The 20,140-nt window shown below is 38.1% G+C and overlaps 1 protein-coding gene across 1 annotated transcript in view; it reads left to right on the plus strand.

Moving 5' to 3' along the window:
• EXT2 (exostosin glycosyltransferase 2) overlaps positions 1-20,140 on the plus strand; it is a 67,567-nt gene that overhangs the window by 43,233 nt on the left and 4,194 nt on the right. Inside the window, exons 10-13 of the mRNA XM_015864507.3 lie at positions 7,264-7,430; positions 13,405-13,548; positions 14,107-14,235; positions 16,703-16,785. Of these exons, the coding sequence (XP_015719993.1) occupies positions 7,264-7,430; positions 13,405-13,548; positions 14,107-14,235; positions 16,703-16,785 (523 nt within the window). The remainder of the gene's footprint in view (positions 1-7,263; positions 7,431-13,404; positions 13,549-14,106; positions 14,236-16,702; positions 16,786-20,140) is intronic.

The raw sequence follows: 20,140 nt of genomic DNA on the forward strand, positions 1-20,140 counted from the left end.
CTTTAGGGCATTAACAAGAATCTATACGTCTTGGTTTATTTTAACTGCTTATTCCCATTTTGCAGCTTTAGAAACTGAGGTCACAGAGGTGACATCTTCACCATCACTCAATTTAAGGGCAAGGAATTGATTCAGGAAAGTCTTGTGATTAAGTCTTTATTTTGCTTGGTAGAATGCACTCTCTTCCCATGCTTTCTATTTGAGAGAGAGATGTAAATATGCATGTGTTTAAAGAGGTAGAAGCTTTACTGTATATTTTGATGTAATTGCTCAATGTGTACACCAAAATAACAACATTGTGCTTTGGATGAAACTGGAAATCAAGAGTTTAATCTTATGTTTGGTCTCAAAATATGAGCAGTATCTTAGGAGAAGAAAAAGAAAGCTTCAGCTGAGGAATGTATGAGCAATGCAGGAGTCTTGTGGAGGTATCTCAAACTTTTCAGAGAGACAGTGGTAAAAATGTCAGATCTCATGTGTGAAACAGCAGAGAGGAAGTATTGCATATGATAATAATTTTAATCCAGAATTTTAGTGCTTTATGGAATAATTTTGCTGATCTTAAGTGTATTCTAAATGTAGGGGAATGAGATCTCTGTTCTGCATCTTTGGCTGAGTTTTGTATACATACTCATCCATATGGGTTGTACAAGAATCCTGTTAACCCAGCCATAACATCCCGTGGCTCTATGTATATTATTAATAAAAAAAAAATACTATAGGAAAAAATGATTTTCTCTCACTCTCTCTGCATCCAATAAAATAAACATTGTGGTCCAAGTGTCTGCTGCTGGGAATATTTGTGTAGACAGGATGTTTTTTTATTTTCTCAATTCAGTCAAATACTTTTGCCCTTTCGTTTGAATTTGTCTAAATTACTAGTTCTGGTGTTCAAGAAAATAGTCTGTGATGGTAATTTCCACTTACATTTCATCGTATGTTTCACATTTCAGACAGCTGAAGAAATCATCTTGTCTACCACATAAATGGTATCAAAAATGTATAAATGCATTAAAGTCGATAAATGTGTGATAAGCTAGCAATCATTTATTTATTTATTTATTTATTTATTCTTTATTAGGTTCATTTTTATCAAAATAAAAAGTATATTTTAAAGAATGTGTATTATCTGCATAGTTCTATAAGCAGAATTTCCTGGACCTAAGTTGCTGATAAACTCAGAATAAGATATAGACTGTTAGGTTTATGTATGTTACCACAGTAACCATGTTTTTATTTTGGTTTGATACTATTAATTGACAACACTGATAAAAAACACTGGGGGTAAAGACCCTGAGTGTCCTATAAATCACCATATCTTAAGGAAAAAAAGGGAAAAAAAAAAAAAAAGTAGCCTTAAATAGCAGCTTTTTTCCTACTGTGCCTTTAATGCTTGGCACTGGTAGGAATGTTTTATTGAACTTCTTTTTAGGCTTTGAATTAATTTGTCTTCTTCACAGTGTACTTAATTACATTTTCTTTGATTAGATAGAGAACTGAGGACTGTTCTAATCTTCCATGAATCGCCTCAAGATTTTTTTTCTGAAGGTAGTCTACAAATTTAGTTTTAACAAAGCCAGCAGAGACTCTCAGTAATGTCCTAGAAACCACTAATTTGTTCCTTATATGTAAGAGGGATTCTGCGCATTACTGTAGACCAATACAAAAACTGCAATGTTGGTAGGAAGAAGCTTTTTTTAGGCAGTTCATTCTAAGTCTAAGCACCTGGACAGACTTTTCCAGTAAGCTATTGCTGAAGGAATGCTGGTAGTAAATGGTTGTAAGAAGTTGCTAATTCTGACAATTTTTTGCAACTTCAGATACCAGTTAAGTTCTGTATTGAAGTCCAGACTGGAAAACCTCCTTCATTGGGCTTTCTTCATCTCTGTTTCAACTAGCTGAATTCACACAGACTACTGTAGGCCAATTAGAAGGATTATCAGCAGGAAGATCTTGTGAAAGATCAGATATGAGAGTTGAGCATCTGAGCAATTACTGATACATACAAAGATGCATGTTTAGAGATGCTTTCTGACAGTTTTTTAAATTGATCTTAGTCTACCTTGCGCAACTACTGGAAAGGTTTTTCCTTTTTGTGGTTCCCAGAGGACTACTTAGGAGTTGCAGGAAATCTGAGCTGTGTATGAACTCTGGTGCCAAGTAATCTGCAGTCATGAGATTCTTAGGGCTGTCCTTACCGAGAGAATAAAACAGTGTGTTTGTGTGAACGTGTCTATATGAGCATCTTAATGCGAGTCAACAAAATGTTTTACCCAAGAAGTGTGTCGTCTTAAATTTTAATTCATTATATTGCTCTTACTACTGAGGAGTGATGAATTTTTTACTTGGAGCTTTCCTTTGAGCTTTTTACTATGCTCTATATTCAGCTCCTCCTTACTTATCCCTATCTGCTCCTCTCAATTGGAAATGCAACAAGCCATCTTTGTTTAAATATTGCTTGCAATTTTTGAATGCGAGCATCCCAAAAATATTATTTAGCTCTGTATAATAACAGATGCTCGTTTCCTGTGTTGAACACTGAGATCAGAAATAGATGATCCCTAAAAATTAGAGCAAATAATTTCCTATGCAAACACATGTTTGTTTGTTTTTTTCCTCTGGATAAGATAGAAAATATCATATGTACTGCTAGAAGACTTACCAGTTTCTCAAAAGTGGGGAATCATTAAATGATGCTGTTTAACAAGATGATGTTTCTATCGCTCTTCGAAAAGAGGAAATATCATTGTCTATTAGTTTTTTATGATCCCCCTCTCCTATGTATTATTTAACAATTCCTTCTGAGCTGAGAAACAGGTCTGGATTTGAGAACAGTAATTCGTTATTATATATATGCATTTTGCAAGCCTTTGTACATTTTCATTACAGACATCTGATGGCAAGATGGTAAATCTGGAGAGATATGGAAAAAAAATCTTCTTTTTAGGAGGAGGGAAAATTGCCTCTCATAACTGTCATCCCTTCTCTTTGCTATGTCTTTCATGTAATTGAAAACTGTAGAAAAGTGAGTTATTTAGAGGATTTTTTACTTATCATTTTTATTTATTTATTGCTGCTCTTCATTAATAGCTGAGTGTTTTAAACGGGAGCATAATTACAGCACTTCTTTCTTGGGGTAGTGAAGGTTAGCACTGATTTTAATCCTATAGTTTGTGGAAATCATCTTGAAATCATGCTTGAAAAATTTGCTGTGAGATGTGGAGTTACGGGACTTAATGGCAGGACTGTGGGCTGGCCAGAACTGCAGTCATGTTTGGTAGGGATTATAAGCCTATTAGAAGTGGAAACTGCATTTGGAAAAATTTGGAAAGTGCTGATTTTGTTTTCAGAAGACCACATGCTGTTTTCTGTGGTAGCTTTTGCAGTCAGCAGATCAGTAGTCTTGAATAGTGCAAACTGCCAAGAATGCCCGGAGTCTTGTTGCCAAAGAGCAAGTGTAAGTATTATTTGAACACTAGTCTGTCATAATTATTTCAGTGTGATACACAACAGGAGGTGCTTGTTGTTCTTTTCAGTCTTCGCATATAGATAAACTTTGTGTACTCCAGGGAGCTCTGTTTTAATGTTTTACCTTTGTCTTCTGCTGTATACACAGAAAACCCTTGCTAAATTTAAAAGAGGTAAGAGTATTTCCCACTGCAAACTTGCATTTTTACTTTTGTATGCTTTAAGGTCCTCATATAATCTTGTAATATGCAATCTGTCTTGTCCATCGCTTCTCATCTTGGGCTTCTTTTGTCTTCGTCATACTCTGTTAAGTGATACTGCGCCCACTTACTGTAAGAATTAAAGCATGGACTTTTACTTTGGTTATATTAAAGTCAACTAAAATGAGAATTTCTCCCATATGGGTTTTGCTAGTGCTCAGGTTTCTCAGAACGCTGCCTTTCCAAGCAGGATCTCAAAATTGAAATTGTGGTGTTAGACCTTGCCTTAGACTTCTCCTTATGCCTCATTCTTTCTGTGTGTACAAAGGAAAAGTTCACTCTTTTGCTGTCTTCTTTTAAAATAATTATTGACAATTTTAAACTTCCTGATGTATTCTGAAACTTTGGCTTCTGAATAAACTGTTGCCTTTTTATTGATTATGTACTTACATTGGAGTTCCTGTAGCAGTGCTAAATTTGAACCAGAAATACTTTATCTTTGAGTGAAGTCTGCCACCCTTTGTGATGGTCCTTTTTCTTCAAGTAGTCTGTATAGTGGCAACCCAAGTTTATTTTACTTCTTGGCATCTCCCATATGCATCCAACTCTGTAAGTACAGCAACGTTTAGTATCTGATTAGCCTCTAAGCAGCAAGTAGTTTTCACCCTTTCTTTTTGCATACTGCAGAGTAACTGATACCTTAAAGTATTACTCGGAGTTGGTCCAAAATGCTGATATTTTCTGTTCATTTGAGTTCAGAGTTGAACACTTTGTATTATGTTTCTCAAAGCACAACTATTTCAGAGTAACTTACCTCATTTTGAGAATTGCTCATTTTGAGAGACTTTCCAAGACCCTGGTAAATCACATGGATTTAACAGGATTTGCTGACATCTGAGATGCATACCAGTTACAGTTATATTGCACCTTCATTTTTTTCTTTTTTTTTTCTTCATTTGCCATATTTTTATGCAAGTGACGTAACTGTTAGTAAGTTATCAAACAGCTGATTTTCCAAAGAGCAAAGAACTTAAAGTTTAAAGTGCTCTTGCTTGCTTGATATTCTAAATTATTGTTTCCCAGTCTTAGTGGCTTTTGGATTTTAATTTTTGTTTCACAATATTCCTGCACTGAAATGAGATCTTTGCTGTAGTTTGGTTGTCATTCTGTTACATATGTGTAGAAAGCACAAGAGGAAGAAAGCAATCCCAAGTAAAAAACACATTAGTGTTTCTAAATGATAGGTGTTGTTGATATTTATATAATAAATATGTGCATATGTATACATGCTTGTAGCAGTTCTGATTGCTTCTGAAACACTGGCAGGGGAATCTCTTGGGGATCTCACAAGGTACTTAAGATTCTTCTGTACCAATACACGCTTGATAATTGGATAATTACTGGCAATTAGCCTAAGGTCGTTAAGTAGCTTGCTAATGTTAAACGGGTCTATAGAGTTTAGGCTGGATGTATATCTTTGTAAGGCACTTGAAACTGTCTAACAGATATGTCTGCTCGCATTATGTATGGCAAACTAGTAAGAAAGCAATGTTCTGTTTCTGCTAGAGGGAAAATACGAGTAAAACTCAACAAGAAGCTACATACATGTCAGGCAGAAGCCATGCTCTACATAACCACCCAGATAAAGGTAGATTTTATGGTTCACTTTCACAGGAATAACCTCAGGGCAGGAAACTGAATTAGAATATTGCCAATAAATATCAGTCTATTTCTTCCCCTTCCTTCTTGAAAAAAAAAAAAAAAAAAAAAAAAAAAGCTCCAAAAAAGAAACAAAAACCAAAAAACTGGCTTTTGAAGACCTTTGTTGTGGTTTGGAAAAAGGATTTTGTTTTCCTAGTGAAGTAGTTCTTGAAGGAGCACGTAGCTCTGTGTTTTATTGAAGAGTGTTTGGGTAAGCAGTTATATCTGAGAGGTTTGCTGACAATGAGGATGTGGACTCTTGCTCCTTGGTAGCTGTACACATTGGAATGAAACAGCTCTTGTTCTTCTCTAGAAATAAATGTCAGTTCATCTTCCTGATGACAGTGGAAACGGGGCAAACCTTTTTGGGACACAGTGCTGATTCTGGATTGTTCTGGAATTGGAAGTATCAGTTTGTAACTCATTTACTTTTGGTGTTTCCTGTTTAATTCTTCAGGTAATTCTTCTAAGAACTCTTCCAGAAACAGATTCGTTGTTGTTGTTTTCTTAATTGCCCTCCACTCTTGCCCCAAAATTCCCCACTATTTACCCATCTACCCCTACAAGAACTACATCAGTCTATTTTCCCTTAGGAAAATAGGACTCTGAGAATGCTGTCCATTCTGTCCTCTTAATTCTTGTCAGTAGCTGCTTTTGGAGGAAAAATAAAAGAGAAAAATTGCCTTTCCTATTGTTTAATCTTGTGTTGAGCTTTATCTTTTTTTTCTTTTTCTTTTTTTTTTTTTTAAATACATCTAAGTTTACTAAGTGGTTCAGAGTTCTCTGCATGACCATACTGTATTCACTATTTTTCATATCCCCAGTCTTTGTATTTATTTCAGACCATTGATGAAAATTTCAGTAGCTTCAGGCCCTGTATCAGTTCTTACAGACCCTGCTGGTATAAATTTCGATTTGACACAGAGAGCAACAGACAAAATCTGTTAGTAGTTTCTTTGTAGTTCTTTTAATGTATTTTCTTTCTTTTCTTTTCATACACCACTCTGCCAGCCCCTCTGTTTCACTCAAGTCTTCATTTGTCTCCTGTCTGCAGCAGTATCTTTCAAAATACTCAGTCTCCTCTTACCATACTCAAGCTCTTTTCCTTCAAACTCTTATTAAAATAAATGTTCACTATGAAAGCAGGAAGAAATCAATGTATCACACTTGTACGTGATGGCTGTCTATCTTTTTATTAATCTACCATTTGATGTTCTGATGTTTTTGCAATGAATTAAACTGTATTAAAGACTCCTGTTATGTTTTGTGTTGGAAAATGATAATGAGTGCATTTAGAATTAATATTTTATATTCAATTATTCAGTCTATTTTGTTAATTTTAGCTTGGTGCTTTACACTTAAGCTTCCAGTCATACTTCTTTAGGAATAGAATATGATTTTGAAAATTTTCAATGTGTTTAGTAGTTTGCTTAATTCTCCTTCATTGTTTATACTGATCAGCATTTTTAGGTGCATTTAGGTCATTAATTATTAAAATAAAATTGAGTTTTCTCTGTGCTTTCTTGTACTGACGTTGCTTTATACATTCTCTGTGACTCTAGACTGCAGTTGGTGATTGTATACTGCTTCTTCAAATGGTTAAATAGCTGCAGATGAGTAAAATATTTCCTTGCTTTACATCCTAAATCAGCATTCAGTATCACTGATTCTTGTTATGTAATTATCTCAGATTGCTGTTTGGGGCAAACTATCCCTCAAACAGCTTACTGTGAAGCTCTCTGCAGTGAACAGGAGAGACTTTATCTCTTGCCTTCACGTATTTGCATTTTTGAGTTCAAAGAAGATCAGTAAAGAGAAACTAAGGTAGAAGTTGAGACCTTTTTAGAAGTAACCTATCATGTTGAATTACATTTCTTTTAATATTTCTCTCTAGATTCCCTCTGGCCAAAGATTCGTGTTCCTCTGAAAGTTGTTAGGACTGCAGAAAACAAACTCAGTAACCGCTTCTTCCCCTATGATGAGATCGAAACAGAAGCAGTGTTGGCTATTGATGATGATATCATTATGCTAACTTCAGATGAGCTCCAATTTGGCTATGAGGTAAGAGAACTCTTTTTTCCCCCTCTTACACTGTCCATTTCAACATAGTGTGTGTTTTTAAAGTGGAGAGAGTGTACTGCTGATTCAATTTGTTGCATCTCAGTTTATTGTGGCATTTCAGTGCTCAATGACATGTTTTTACAGATTGCGATTACTTTATGAAAAACACTGCCAGCTAACAGAAAAAAAAAATCAGTAATTGGCACTGTGAAACCAAGAGCCTTTAGAGAACATTGCGTAATTTGTGTTGCATAAATTTGTAATGGAATTGGTCTGGAAACAGTGAATTGGATTCATTCCGTCAGTTTCAAAAGGTTTCCAGATATGACAACTTTAGTACTGTATAGCTTAATAGTTCAGATATTTCAGAGGAGATTAAGCAGGGATTACAAGGGTTGATTGAAGTTCCATACCTTTGCACACTCTCTACCTTGCTGGCTGCTATGATGTAGTCTCTTAAAATAAGTCATTTGCTCAGTTGTCCCATTATCAACCTGTTAACATTCATACACCATAGAATAAAAATAACTTTTTTTTTTTTCATTGGCCTCTTTACTGTAAAACAGCATTTTCTCTGTCAGTAGGGGTACATTGCCATCACGTTGATGAACAAGACAGGAGGTAGAGGTTTAATCTATTGTGTATCTCAAAGGAATTACTTCCCTTGCTGTGTAAGTAGTAATGAGTTAGTGCATGGAGAATGAAAGATGGAATGAGGGGAGACAACTGAAGTGAGGCTTTTTTGCTACAACATATGCCTCTTTACTCTGGTCATGACACAGAACATTTTAAGCACTGCATTACAGCAGCAAAACAATGAAGTGCTGGCAGTTCTGCAAGCCAACTTACTTATGTCTGTGTTGGTGCTTCTAACTGCTACTTCACTGGTGTGATAAAAAAATAATACATTCATAATATGCATGCTGTGTAAATTCTGGCTCCATTTCCAGTTTGATTTTCCTAGAGCTGGCTCAAAGTAAATAAGATTAAACCTAAGCAACCATGTAAGTAGTTCCAAATGAACCTCTGCTACTAGCAAAACAGGTTTGGAGGGCTTTGAAGCAGAATTTTCATCTGCACCACTGCAACTAAGTTACAGTTGTGTCAGCCAGAAGTCTTGAGTTAGTACTGTGAAGTCCAGGCTACTGAAGCATTAATTAGAACATGCTCAATTGAGAAAATCTGTAACTTCATATATATTGAGTCTGGTGCCTTAGGCAGGAAAGTGTTATCCTCTTGCAAAAGGGTGAGGCAGAGAAAGTTGAAGTGAATTGCCCTGTGGCTGGTATGACAAAGTGACAGCTATGTCCCTCGGTCTGACTGCCGGGCTGTGCTTGCTGAATTGTTGACCTTCTGTTGGCTGCAGGCTCTACCCAAGCAGCAGGCCTTGTGTTTGGTGTCTGCTTGGACACGTAATTGCTTAGACTGGCAGAATAAAAGATTATTATTATTATTATTATAAATCTTATTCCTTTTTAATTTTGAGAATTTATCTTCCTACACGGCCACATAGATGGAAAATTGAAATGTCTTATGAAGCAGATAGTCGAGACAAACCCATGGGAAGCTTAAACCCTTACATTTTGAGATTGCCTTTTTTTTCCCCCCCTGTAAAATAAATGAGTAAAAACGTCTTTGAATACAGAAGCACTGTGGATTATTTTATAAATATACAGTTTTCCTCTTAAGAAGGGTGAGTGATGTAGTTCCTACTCTCTGGCACAGAAATCAGGGGTTGAAGATTGATCTTTCCTGTCCCTGAGTGTCTGTGACTTGTTTGACAAGCCTGAGCTGGCTCCCAGATGTTTAAATTGTCCTCAGCCTGTGATAATTTATTTATCTGTTTATGTGTGTTACCAGAAAAAGTATCTCTCAGACTCTTGACTCATTTGCAGGGGAATCCAGAGGGAACAGTAGCAGCATATAATGTTACTAGAAAGTTTTCTTTTAAAAGTTTTTCTGCTTCTGCTTTGGTCATAAGAAGGGTTGGGAACGTGACATTTTGTAATTTTCTCTTCTCCTCCTGACATCCTTAGACCTTACATTTAAACATATGGCCAAACCCTCTCTGTCACAGACTTGTCTGAATGTATAGAGCAAGCCTAAAAAAACCCAGAAGCTTTGATCTCGGTACACTTTCAGCCATAAAAAATTATAGTAACACTCAAAGTGTCAGACATTTTTTACTTGTTAAAAGTGAGCTATTATGGTACAGTGATTTATTGCATTGCATAAATCTATTGGAGCAAGCAGAAAAATAGTCCCTGTGTGCTGCTGCATTAAAGTAGCATAAGAATACTCGGGACGTTCTGACTTATGAAAAAAGACTACTTCTGTACATTACATACTGAAATCACAGACATGGCTTGAGGCACTGGAAATAATCTTCTGGGGCTGGATCATTTTTCATAATTACCAATCTTTGTTTTTCACAGAGAGAGTATCAGAGAGCCAAGAAAAGGAGCAAGTATTTAAAACATCGTAATCCTAAAAAATTAAAGCAGAACTGTTGGCTGCTCCTTAACTGTTTGGTGTTTGAATGAGGGACTGGGAGCATGCATTCTAGTATTCCCACCTCTGAGCCTTGGCTGGCCCCAGGGCAGATTGCTAGCATTTCTGTCAATCTGAGAAAGGGATAATGGTTTCCAAGTACGAAGTTCATGAAGATATCTTATTAGGTAGTTACAAAGTTATTGTTAGGTGTTCTTACAAAGTATTTTTATTAAAGGAATATTTGAAAAAAAAAAAATCTAAATTAGGATTGTTTCTCTGGGTGCATTTTCATTGTAGACAAAATAGTTTAGTGCAGTACTATGTTTCTGGGCTTTTTTTGTTGTTATTGTTTTTGGTAACTTTTTTCCTACTGCGGGTAGAATCATCGAATGGACCTCAAAGATCATGCAGTTCCAACCCCCTGCCATGGGAAAGTTGGCCAGCCCATTAAGTTAGTCTGCTTAGGGCTGTATCCAGCCTGGTCTCAAGCACCTCCAAGAATGGGACACCCACAGCTCTCTGGGCAGCAGAGCTAGGGCCTCACCGGCCTCTGAGTGAAAAATTTCCCCTGACATCTAACCTGGATCATCCCTCTTTTAGTTTCCCTCTTTTAGATCACTCTTTCAGTGATCTTACCTCAATTTTTCTTTAAATTGTGGATAGCCAGTGCTCCATTCTTTCAGTATTGATGGAAACTGTGACTGTATTCAGTTTATACAACTAGAAAATTTAAGAATTTAAATTAATTGTTTTGTTTTATTTTGCTTTTAGTCTGGGAGATGGTTCGTCCAAAAATATTTAATTTTGGTGTTGTCTAGCAGAGTCCTCGGAATAGCACTAGCTGCAAAGAAGCATACCTCCTCTTCACTTGGCAATATGTTCTTCCCTGGCTGTGTCCCTTAGCAGTATTAACTCAAGCCATCCTTCTTTAGCTTGTGAAAGCTAATAAGATCACTGTCTGAGATGGAATGTATTCCTAACAGACGAAAAATTTATAGGCAACCATCAAACAAGAAAATTGACTGCAAAAAAGGGAGTAGTATAAGAAAAATTACCACTTTACCTATTCTGAAAGCTTTCTTATAAGCAGTAGCTGTACATAATAATTTTGGCACAAAACGTTTGTATGGATCTGGGCAGTGAGCTGGATGCAGCTATTTGGAGCCTTTCCCAGAGTTAGCTTTGAATGAGCCAGTGATGAACATTAAGAAGAAGCCAAGCTTTTCCACTGACTTAGATAGCATTACATTTAAAAGGAATCTTTGTTTAATACAACTAAGTTATTTTTAAGTGCATCAGACTGACAATTTTCAGAGACCAGAGCTGGGGTAATGTTGAGCTTTTCGGTGATACAAAGAAATCTGTATTAGTAACATGCATTTTATTGACTTTTGTTTTATGTTGTTTGGACTCTTTGAGATGACATTGAGAGAGGTAAAACTGGAAAGAATATGAATATGCTGTTGAGTGTTGTGAAGGCGCTGAAATCCCTTGGGAAGCAGTAGCTGAGTTTAATCTTTCCTTCAGCTGCATTTAATATGCGTGTCGTTCCCTTTACGAGGATTCTTAGCCCAGTGTGGTACAGATCTGTAGTGTTTGTCAAATTCTTTGCTGATCCTCAGTAGCTTAGGTGGTGGTGCCTTCAAACAGCTGAAGTGAGCATTTTAACAGTAAATCAATAATAATAAAACCAGCAAAATATAACCATTATATTTTGAGACCTAGAATGTAAGGAATAAAATCTTGAGAGTGGCTATACCTTTGTCTTTTTGCTCTTTATTAGTGTCATGTCATAGCACGGTAGGTATCTCAAGCCCTCACTGTCTTCTCTGGATTTCTTTTTTATTATTTATTTGTTTATGATTAGTAGGTGGCAACAATTTATGACAATGTACTGTGAATCCTGTTTCTTGAGTTCCAGATTGTCACTGCTTTTAAGGGCCTTCTGTTAGATGGTTTTCCTATCTAAATACTGTCCCAGTACATGTGCCCTAGAACTGTCTAGAAGGATTGATTTCTGGTTAAAGTACAAGACAGAGAGTCAGAGGATCTGGTTCCCATTCTTGTTTCCCGTGCAATTTTTGGCAGGTTTCCTCATCTGTACGTTTGAAATAATAACTGCTCTCATCATGGGATTCTGAAGCTATATTAACTGACAGCAATAAAAATGTGTTGAGATGCGTAGATGAAAAGGTATATATTAATGCAGAATCACAGAAACATAGATACAGGAGCAGTAAATTAATGCTGATTGTTTTATCGCATTGCTTTGACTGGATACACTTGCATAGAGTCCTTAACAGTCCAGGCTCCCAGCTGAAATGTACTGGCACATGGCAAGTGCCCTCAGTGAACTGCAGGCAAAGTTAGGTTTGCAGTATTGTGGAATTCCAGATGACACTTTCTGTACTGCAGATTCAACTGTAGGGTTTCTTGGTGTTTTGTTCAGAGAAAAAAAAATTGCATGTAAAGTGACCCTTGGGAATTGTTGTTGTTGATCTGGCATACTCAGTGAAATCTGGATATGTGTTTGCTTACTTACGCGTTACCAATCTGAAACAGAAACTCTTGTGGCTTAACACTGCATGTTGAAGAGTCAAGGAGCACATTTTTCTGACAAATCTGGCCGTTCTTTGGATCAAAATAAAGGACAAGTTTTGAATAATTTGTCTGCATATAATGTAGATGAATATTGACTTCACTATTGATTATTAAAGAGGCTTACTGTGTATTTAGCAAGCAATTAGCATTCAGACTCCTCTTAATAATTGTCATCCTTTCTCTCTTTTTTCCTTACGCAAAATTTATCCATTATTTAATGTGACCAGAAGTGTGGAGATCTGAGGTTGCATTAATGATGCCCTTCTCCTTGTTCTTGTCTACTGTGTTTGATCCTGTAGTCAGCTACAAAATAATGTATGGAGTGACAAGGATGGTATCTTGATTGTATCCAGCTGTTTGGAACAAGTCAGGGGCAAAGAGGCCCTCCATGTAGTAGTAGATCCATCCTAGCACCCATTAAAAAACACCAGAAATATTAAAACATAAGTTGATTTTAAGCCTATTCCTATCAAAGGAAGCAGGTTGGTTAGATCCAAAGCCAGCTGTGAAAGTAGTTAGGCTGCAGCCGTATCTACTGATTTTAACATCTGAAGTTCCATTTTAGTCATGCTTGGTTTTAATTAGTGTTAAAATCTTTTTTGAATAATTGGTTGCATTTCTCTACAAGAAGAAAGTCAATATGGCTTAGTGGTTGTTTGCTCTGAAATACAGCATCCCTGAACCACTGAGTACTTCCAGAGCAAGCTCAGGTATTTTTGTACTTTTTCCGGTCATATTCTGATTTCAGGAATTAGGACTTATGAGAATTGAAATGGTCTTCGCCCCACTGTACTGGTACCCTCCCAGAAGTAGATGTTTCATCTGGACATTTGTATTTGCTATGCAAGAAAATTTACTACAGTGTTCTTGTTCTCTTCAGGTTTGGCGTGAGTTCCCAGATAGGCTGGTTGGATATCCAGGCCGACTGCATCTTTGGGACCATGAGATGAACAAATGGAAATATGAATCCGAATGGACCAATGAAGTCTCAATGGTGCTCACTGGGGCAGCATTTTATCACAAGGTATCTGTAATATACAACTTGTGGTATACAACATGAACCACTCCTTAAGAGCCGTATTCTGTGAATGTCTTGTGGTGCTGTAATAGTTTTCTGCAACAACCAGAAAACCAATTGCCAACTTTTCCTGAGACTCTTCCTCTTCCCATGGAAACAACCTATTTGTTTCTGCCTGTAAAATAAAACTGTTACTTTCATAAACTTACAGAAGAACTCTTGTTGGTTTGCCTGACCAGTAAGAACATAGCATATTTTGCAATGAATGTAGCTTTGTAACTAGAAGTTTAAGGGGGAAAAAAAACACACACACACACACACACACACACCAAAAAATTAATTGTAAAGACATCAGTGTGTGGCTTGGAAATGAAATAACAATGCACTTAAGCATCCAGTAATGCTTCTCATCTGCTAGAGCAGTCCTTGGCTGTAGTCTGTATCACAATTTGTCCATAATCCATCCTTAGCTCCCTGCTGTTCAGTGACTGAAAGATTTAGTGTCTCATAGTTACTGCATCTCTGTTTAAAATTGTCTTCTCTACTTTTCCATCTGTCCTGCAGTATTTCAACTATCTTTACACCTACAAAATGCCTGGAGATATCAAGAACTGGGTGGATGCCCATATGAACTGTGAAGATATTGCCATGAATTTCCTAGTGGCAAACGTCACTGGCAAGTCAGTCATCAAGGTAAGACTTTTTCACGGTTTAACTTTACAGTGTTTGAAAATATGTATGTATTCATGTAAATGAAGATCATGGGATATTATGGAGTAGATCCTCCCAGAAGCTATGCTAGGCAGATGGAAGAGAGGGAATTGATATGAGATAACCAGCATGGCTTCGCCAAGGGCAGATCCTGCCTGACCAACCTCAATGCTTTTCATGATTGTGTTAACTGTGTCAGTGGACAAGGAAGGAGCCAGCATTGTCATCTGTCTGAACTTCAGTAAGGCCTTTGACATGGTCCTTCCTAGAATCCTTATGGTTGGAAGGGACCTCTGAAGGCCATGTAATTCAACTCCTCTGCAATAAACAGGGACCTCACAGCTATTGCCCAGGGCCTTGTACAGCCTCACCTTGAAAGTCTCCAGGGACAGGACATAAACCACATCTCTGGGCAACCTGTTCCAGTGCCTCACCTTCTTCACTGTAAAATATTTTTTCCTTATACCTAAGCTAAGTCTACCCTCCTTGAGACTGGTTATTAAAAAATGCAGTAGCCCTCACAGTAGAACAGAGAGGTTGAAGTTCTCTAAGCTCAGGCACTCATGGAAATAAACAGAGAATCAGAACTCTTTCCTGTTTTTTCAACTGGTCCCCCATGACATCCTTCTCACCAAGTTGGAAAGATGTGGATTTGAGGGGTGGGCTGCTTGATGGACAAGGAACTAGTTGTTAGATCATTCCCAGAGAGTGGTGGTTTATGGCTTAGTGTTTAGATGGAGATCAGTGACAAGTGGTATCTGTCAGGGATTAGTACTGGGACCAGTACTCTTCAACATCTTCACCAGTGACATCAACAGTGGGATCAAGTGCACCCTCTGAAAGTTTGTGAATATGCCAAGCTGTGTGGTGCAACACACCCAAGGGACAGGATGACATTCAGAAAGACCTAGACAGGCTGGAGCTGTGGGCCCAAGTGAACTTGCTGAGGTACAATAAATCCAAGTGCAGAGTCTTGCGCCTGGGTTGTGGCAACTCTCACTATCAGTACAGGCTGGGAGATGTAAGGATAGAGCATAGTTCTGCTGGAAAGGGCTTGGGGGGTACTGGTGGATGGTGAGCTGGATGTGAGCTATCAGTGTACCAGAAAGCCAGCTATATCCTGGGCAACATCAAAAGAAGTGTGATGAGCAGGGTGAGGAAGGTGATACTGGATCTCTGCTCTGTGCTGGTGAGACCTCACATGGAATACTGCGTCCAGATGGGGAGCGCTCAGTATGTACTGAGGATCTATTTGAGAACGTTCTGAAGAAGTGATCCAAGGGGTGGAATGCCTCCCCTGCATGGACTGGCTGAGAGAGCTGAGGCTGTTCAACCCCTGGTATGGTTCCTCATTCTACTTTCATAGTAGGAAAGACTTTATTTAGTAAAAATTTTATGCTAACTGGAAACATAGAATTGTTTTTTACCACTTGCATCTGGTGGTTATTTTGAATAACCAGCTGAGGTATGAAGAAGGTAATTTAAATGATATCTATGTGTATATACACCAACCAACATACATGCATTTTGATTATTTGAGATCACTAAAGGAAAGAAATAGCCAACTGTCCGCAGCTCTGTCCTGGTCTAGCAACAGCTGATTTATAGGAATGTTAATTGCAAGAATGTTAATTGCAAGATCAGCTTTAAATGAACTTTTTATCCCTGAATTAATTTCCTGACATGTTTCGACACGTTTTCAAGTCTGGACATTCACTCTGTACATTCATTTCAAAGTGTGTCAACCTGGAATGAGATTTAGAGGCCACCAGGCATTACTTCAATTAGCAGGGCCTGCTTTCCCTTCTGTCCATCATCATTTACTGGGACTGGTGGCTGCATTTCCTAGAAAAGTCTTTAGAAAATAAAGTGTGCGTTTTTGCTCAAAAAGTTTTTGAGCTGTATGAGGGCACAGCAGAGTAATTTGGCACCTCTGTGCAATTCAGAGAGCCTTGTAGAGTTTGCCAGTCAGCTATTAACTGGAGTGAGCAAAAGAGCGTCTGTTGGATTAACGTTACGGTGAAGTATGGGAAGCTATATTTCATCGCTGTTATGGCTGCAAGAACAAATGGTGTTTATACAGGGACCTTGGCAGTGAGAAAACAGTCATTAAACAGGAATTAAGGAGCTTGTCATCGCCACTTCTTTTCAGTTACAGAAGGAAAAACCCCTCCAAGCCGTTTTTATTGGGCCCCTGTGAATTTTGCAGTCAGCCAGGCCAGATGGAGCTGAATGGAGGAATGGAGTGGCCTTTTTTTCTTTTTTTTCTTTCTTTTTTTTTTTTTTAAATCCCCCCCCCCGCTGCCTCCCCCACCCTTTCTCCCCCCCCGTTTTGAGACAGCTCAGTTTTCACTGCAGGCACGTTCAGAGGTATTGCACTGCTCTCTGTGCAAGGAGATTAATGTCCCTTCTGTTGATATTCGATGGTATCTGGCATGCCTTTGTGCAGGTGACCCCACGAAAGAAGTTCAAATGTCCAGAATGCACAGCTATCGATGGGTTATCACTGGACCAGACACACATGGTGGAAAGGTGAGTGACCACTCTTTATCCTCTGATTGCTAGCTTCTTACCCAAATTTCCATTAAATTAGGATCAAAACCACTTGCTGATTATATTTCTGTAAAATACTAATTTTGAAAGAATGTCTCCTGGATTTGATCAACAGAAGCCATTCCCACAGTGGATAATGTGACACTGAAAAGCAGACTACTGAAAGAACTTTAGAAAGGGTACATTTTTTAGCAGATTTGCTGTAAAGTGTATCGGACATGTATGACATACAGGTTGTTTGCTGTGTTTTCAGTAATGTCACGTTTATATTCTATCAGGGAATGTAGTTGTATCATGGAACAGTAAGGAATATGAGATTTTTTTATTTTTTTATCCAGCCAGTTTGTTTGCTTACTGAAGAATGACTGACTAACAGGGATATAAATTGCTGATGTTATTTGTGTTGTTCTTTGTACATTGTCTTTCTGAAATGCATTGTTTCCAATAATGAAAGGCATTCACCTGCACAATTGCATGTGGCATTTTCTAACAATGGCAGTAATATTATATTTTGTGAGAATTTTATTTTGAAATGAAGTATGTGTTTGCAAAGGCAGCAAATGCTTAGTGAAATACCGTAAGCTGCATAGCTGTAAGAGTTCCATTACTCTCTTTACAGTAAAAAAGGCTTCCTAGCCTTGGCCAAGCCCTAAACTTCCCTCTACACTGGCTACTAAATACTTAAAATAAGGAAAACACGGCTCACTTTCACAAAGGTTTTTGAGTCATTGTTTGTAAAGAGCTGAGAATAAATGTACATTAATTATTATTAGGTGATGTTAACTAGGGGCAGACAAAGGCTTTTCCCCTCAGGCTTCTTAGCCTGTGGCATCTCCTCTGCAAGCTTTGGGGAAAATCATTTGCAGCCATACAATTGATGGGGGAGCTGTGAGCAGGTAGCATGAGTTAGTTACTTGCGCAGGTATTCAGGGACCATCCTGCTCTTTGTGAAACAAGTAGTTTATCGCACTCGTCGTGGATATAGAATTTAAATGTATTGTCCATTGAAGAGTGCAACTACCAAAGTTAAACCGTAGGTGTTTGGACAGGATGTATAATAAGGCTAGCTTAAAAAATACATATAGATAAAGTCAGTTGTAAAAGGTACCCATGAAGAAAGTAAAAATTACTCTGCAGAGAACTCCTTTAGAAAGGGGCTGGAGGCTCTTAAATGTTAGCTGAAAGAAGCACAGGAGGATGTTATTTATCTAGCTGTTCTGTGCTGGCTTGCAGAATGGACTCCCAGAACCCAGGTGAGCTTTCCTATGATCGTGCTATTAGCATTACAACAGCGTGTAGGAATTTCAGACATGAAGTAGGTTCTCATTAAGGTTAGCGCTATAAAAACAGAAGATGAAAAAGCCATCTTTCCTCCAGAGTGCATTATGATGCAGGGTAAAGGTCATTTTTCCATGTCTCCAGCAATTATTGTGTTCTCAAGGTGAAGTATCTTTGACAGTTTATCCGGAACATGTTTAAGCTATTGCATTGCTTCTCCACTGTAGTTTCTGACAGTGACAGTAACTGAGATGAAACTGAAATGTTACACTGAGTGCACATCCACATGTTTTATTTGTCCAGTCAAAAGTGCAAATACTGCCATGGAGTCTGGATGCAGGAGAAAAGTTGGTGGTTCGCAGATTCGTGCTTCATTTTGAAAATCATAAATTCTGAGAGTACACGCTACACCTGGATAACATTCATATAGATATGTTAGCTATTTTCTGTTACTAGTTGAGAAGGTAAATGGAAAAGGTATATGTGTCAGAAAACAACATATTATGGAACAATAACTTGGTACATTACAGTGTTGGATACCCAGAATAATGCCTGGCATATCAGGCAAAGAGCCCTTATCAGCTTCACTTGCAGCTTCCCCAGGTGTCTGGCCCTTGTTTATTGCCATTGACAGATTGTGAGTAGTCTGAGCAAGTTACTTGCCCAGATATCCAGGGATCATCCTGCTGTTTGCAAGACAAATGGGTTTTTGTTTCTGAAATAGCACAGAGATGCACAGCATCTACCCGGTGATTGTACAGTAAATGTAGCAAAGAGTTGAGCTGCTTTTACAGCAGCAATGAAAGTGGTGTTTTATTTATTGAAGTCAAAATAGGAATGCTTTCCCTCAAGAGGCAAACTGAGCAGATATCTGACCAAAGAGTGTGGGTGCAGAGTTACCATCGCCAAAAATATCTGAGTTGCAAAGAAGAGGAGACCTTAACATGTATGAAGTTGATCCAGTCTGCAACGGACAGCAGGGCTCCCAATTTCTTGATTCACACTATCTAAATGCCTTGTTGAGCACAACTGCACCTTGTCAGCAGAGCAAAGGAAAAATGAATAACTGTGGGAAGAAAAGATGCCTCTGTTAGTATGAATTTGCAGAGCTAACAACACAGCCAAGAAAAACACCTACCCTCTATATAGGACAACATGTTATGTTTTTTTGCCTTCCTGTTTCTCAATGTTTAATGTGCTAGATGTCCTTTCTGTTTTATATTATCTGAAAGTGGCAAATACTTGAGCATTCAAGTGATTTAGTTCAGTGAAGGAGATGAAATCTTTTTGAAAGAGGCAGCTTTCCTTCAAACATATGTTGTGGTTTGTGTGTGACATTTCTTTCACTCAAAAAAACTGCTTCTACTATTTGAGTTTGATGTTTCCTGAGGACTAACTTTTATGACTAGAATGCCATTTTTTTCATGTAAACATTTCTTTAGCATCCCAGGGGTGATTTCTCAGTGGTGAAAGATGTTGTACTGGTATGCCTGGTCTTACCATGGAATGAGTTTGGCTGTAGAGGGTGTCCATCTTGGTATTTCTCTAAGAACTCAAATTCAACTTAGTTTTGTGACCTCATGGGGAAGAGAGCAGTTGGGTCTCCACTGTCTAATTGGTTTTATGTTCTGCTCAGAGGATGCTGCTTAGTTCCGCCTGTGACAGTGTTGGCTGTGACGTGGACATATGCCAACCCGGCAGCAGGCTGAGATAACTAATTCATTTCACACAGGCCACCAAGCAGCTGTTACATTACAATGTCTTTCAGTCATTCTTGGCAGAGGCAGATTTGAACCAGTGGAGTAGAAGTAAAAGGCCTTGTATTCCAGAAACCAGTGAGGCACAGCAGCTGTGCAGGCTTCTCATATACACATCTACTTCCTAGCCTGTGAAGTCTGGGCTTTCCTGCTATGAAACAACTTTGATTGCAGTTTGCCACTGCAAGGTTTCCTCGTCCTCTCTGAGCTCCTTTTTGGTTATTTCCTAGCATGAAGATTTGAACCCAGAGGTAGGGTAGGATGAAGTGTGAGGATATGAGAAGATTGCAGAAAGGGAG

This window comes from Coturnix japonica, chromosome 5, assembly GCF_054131305.1.
Source record: "Coturnix japonica strain WE chromosome 5, WE-NBRP24, whole genome shotgun sequence".
Taxonomy (NCBI): domain Eukaryota; kingdom Metazoa; phylum Chordata; class Aves; order Galliformes; family Phasianidae; genus Coturnix; species Coturnix japonica.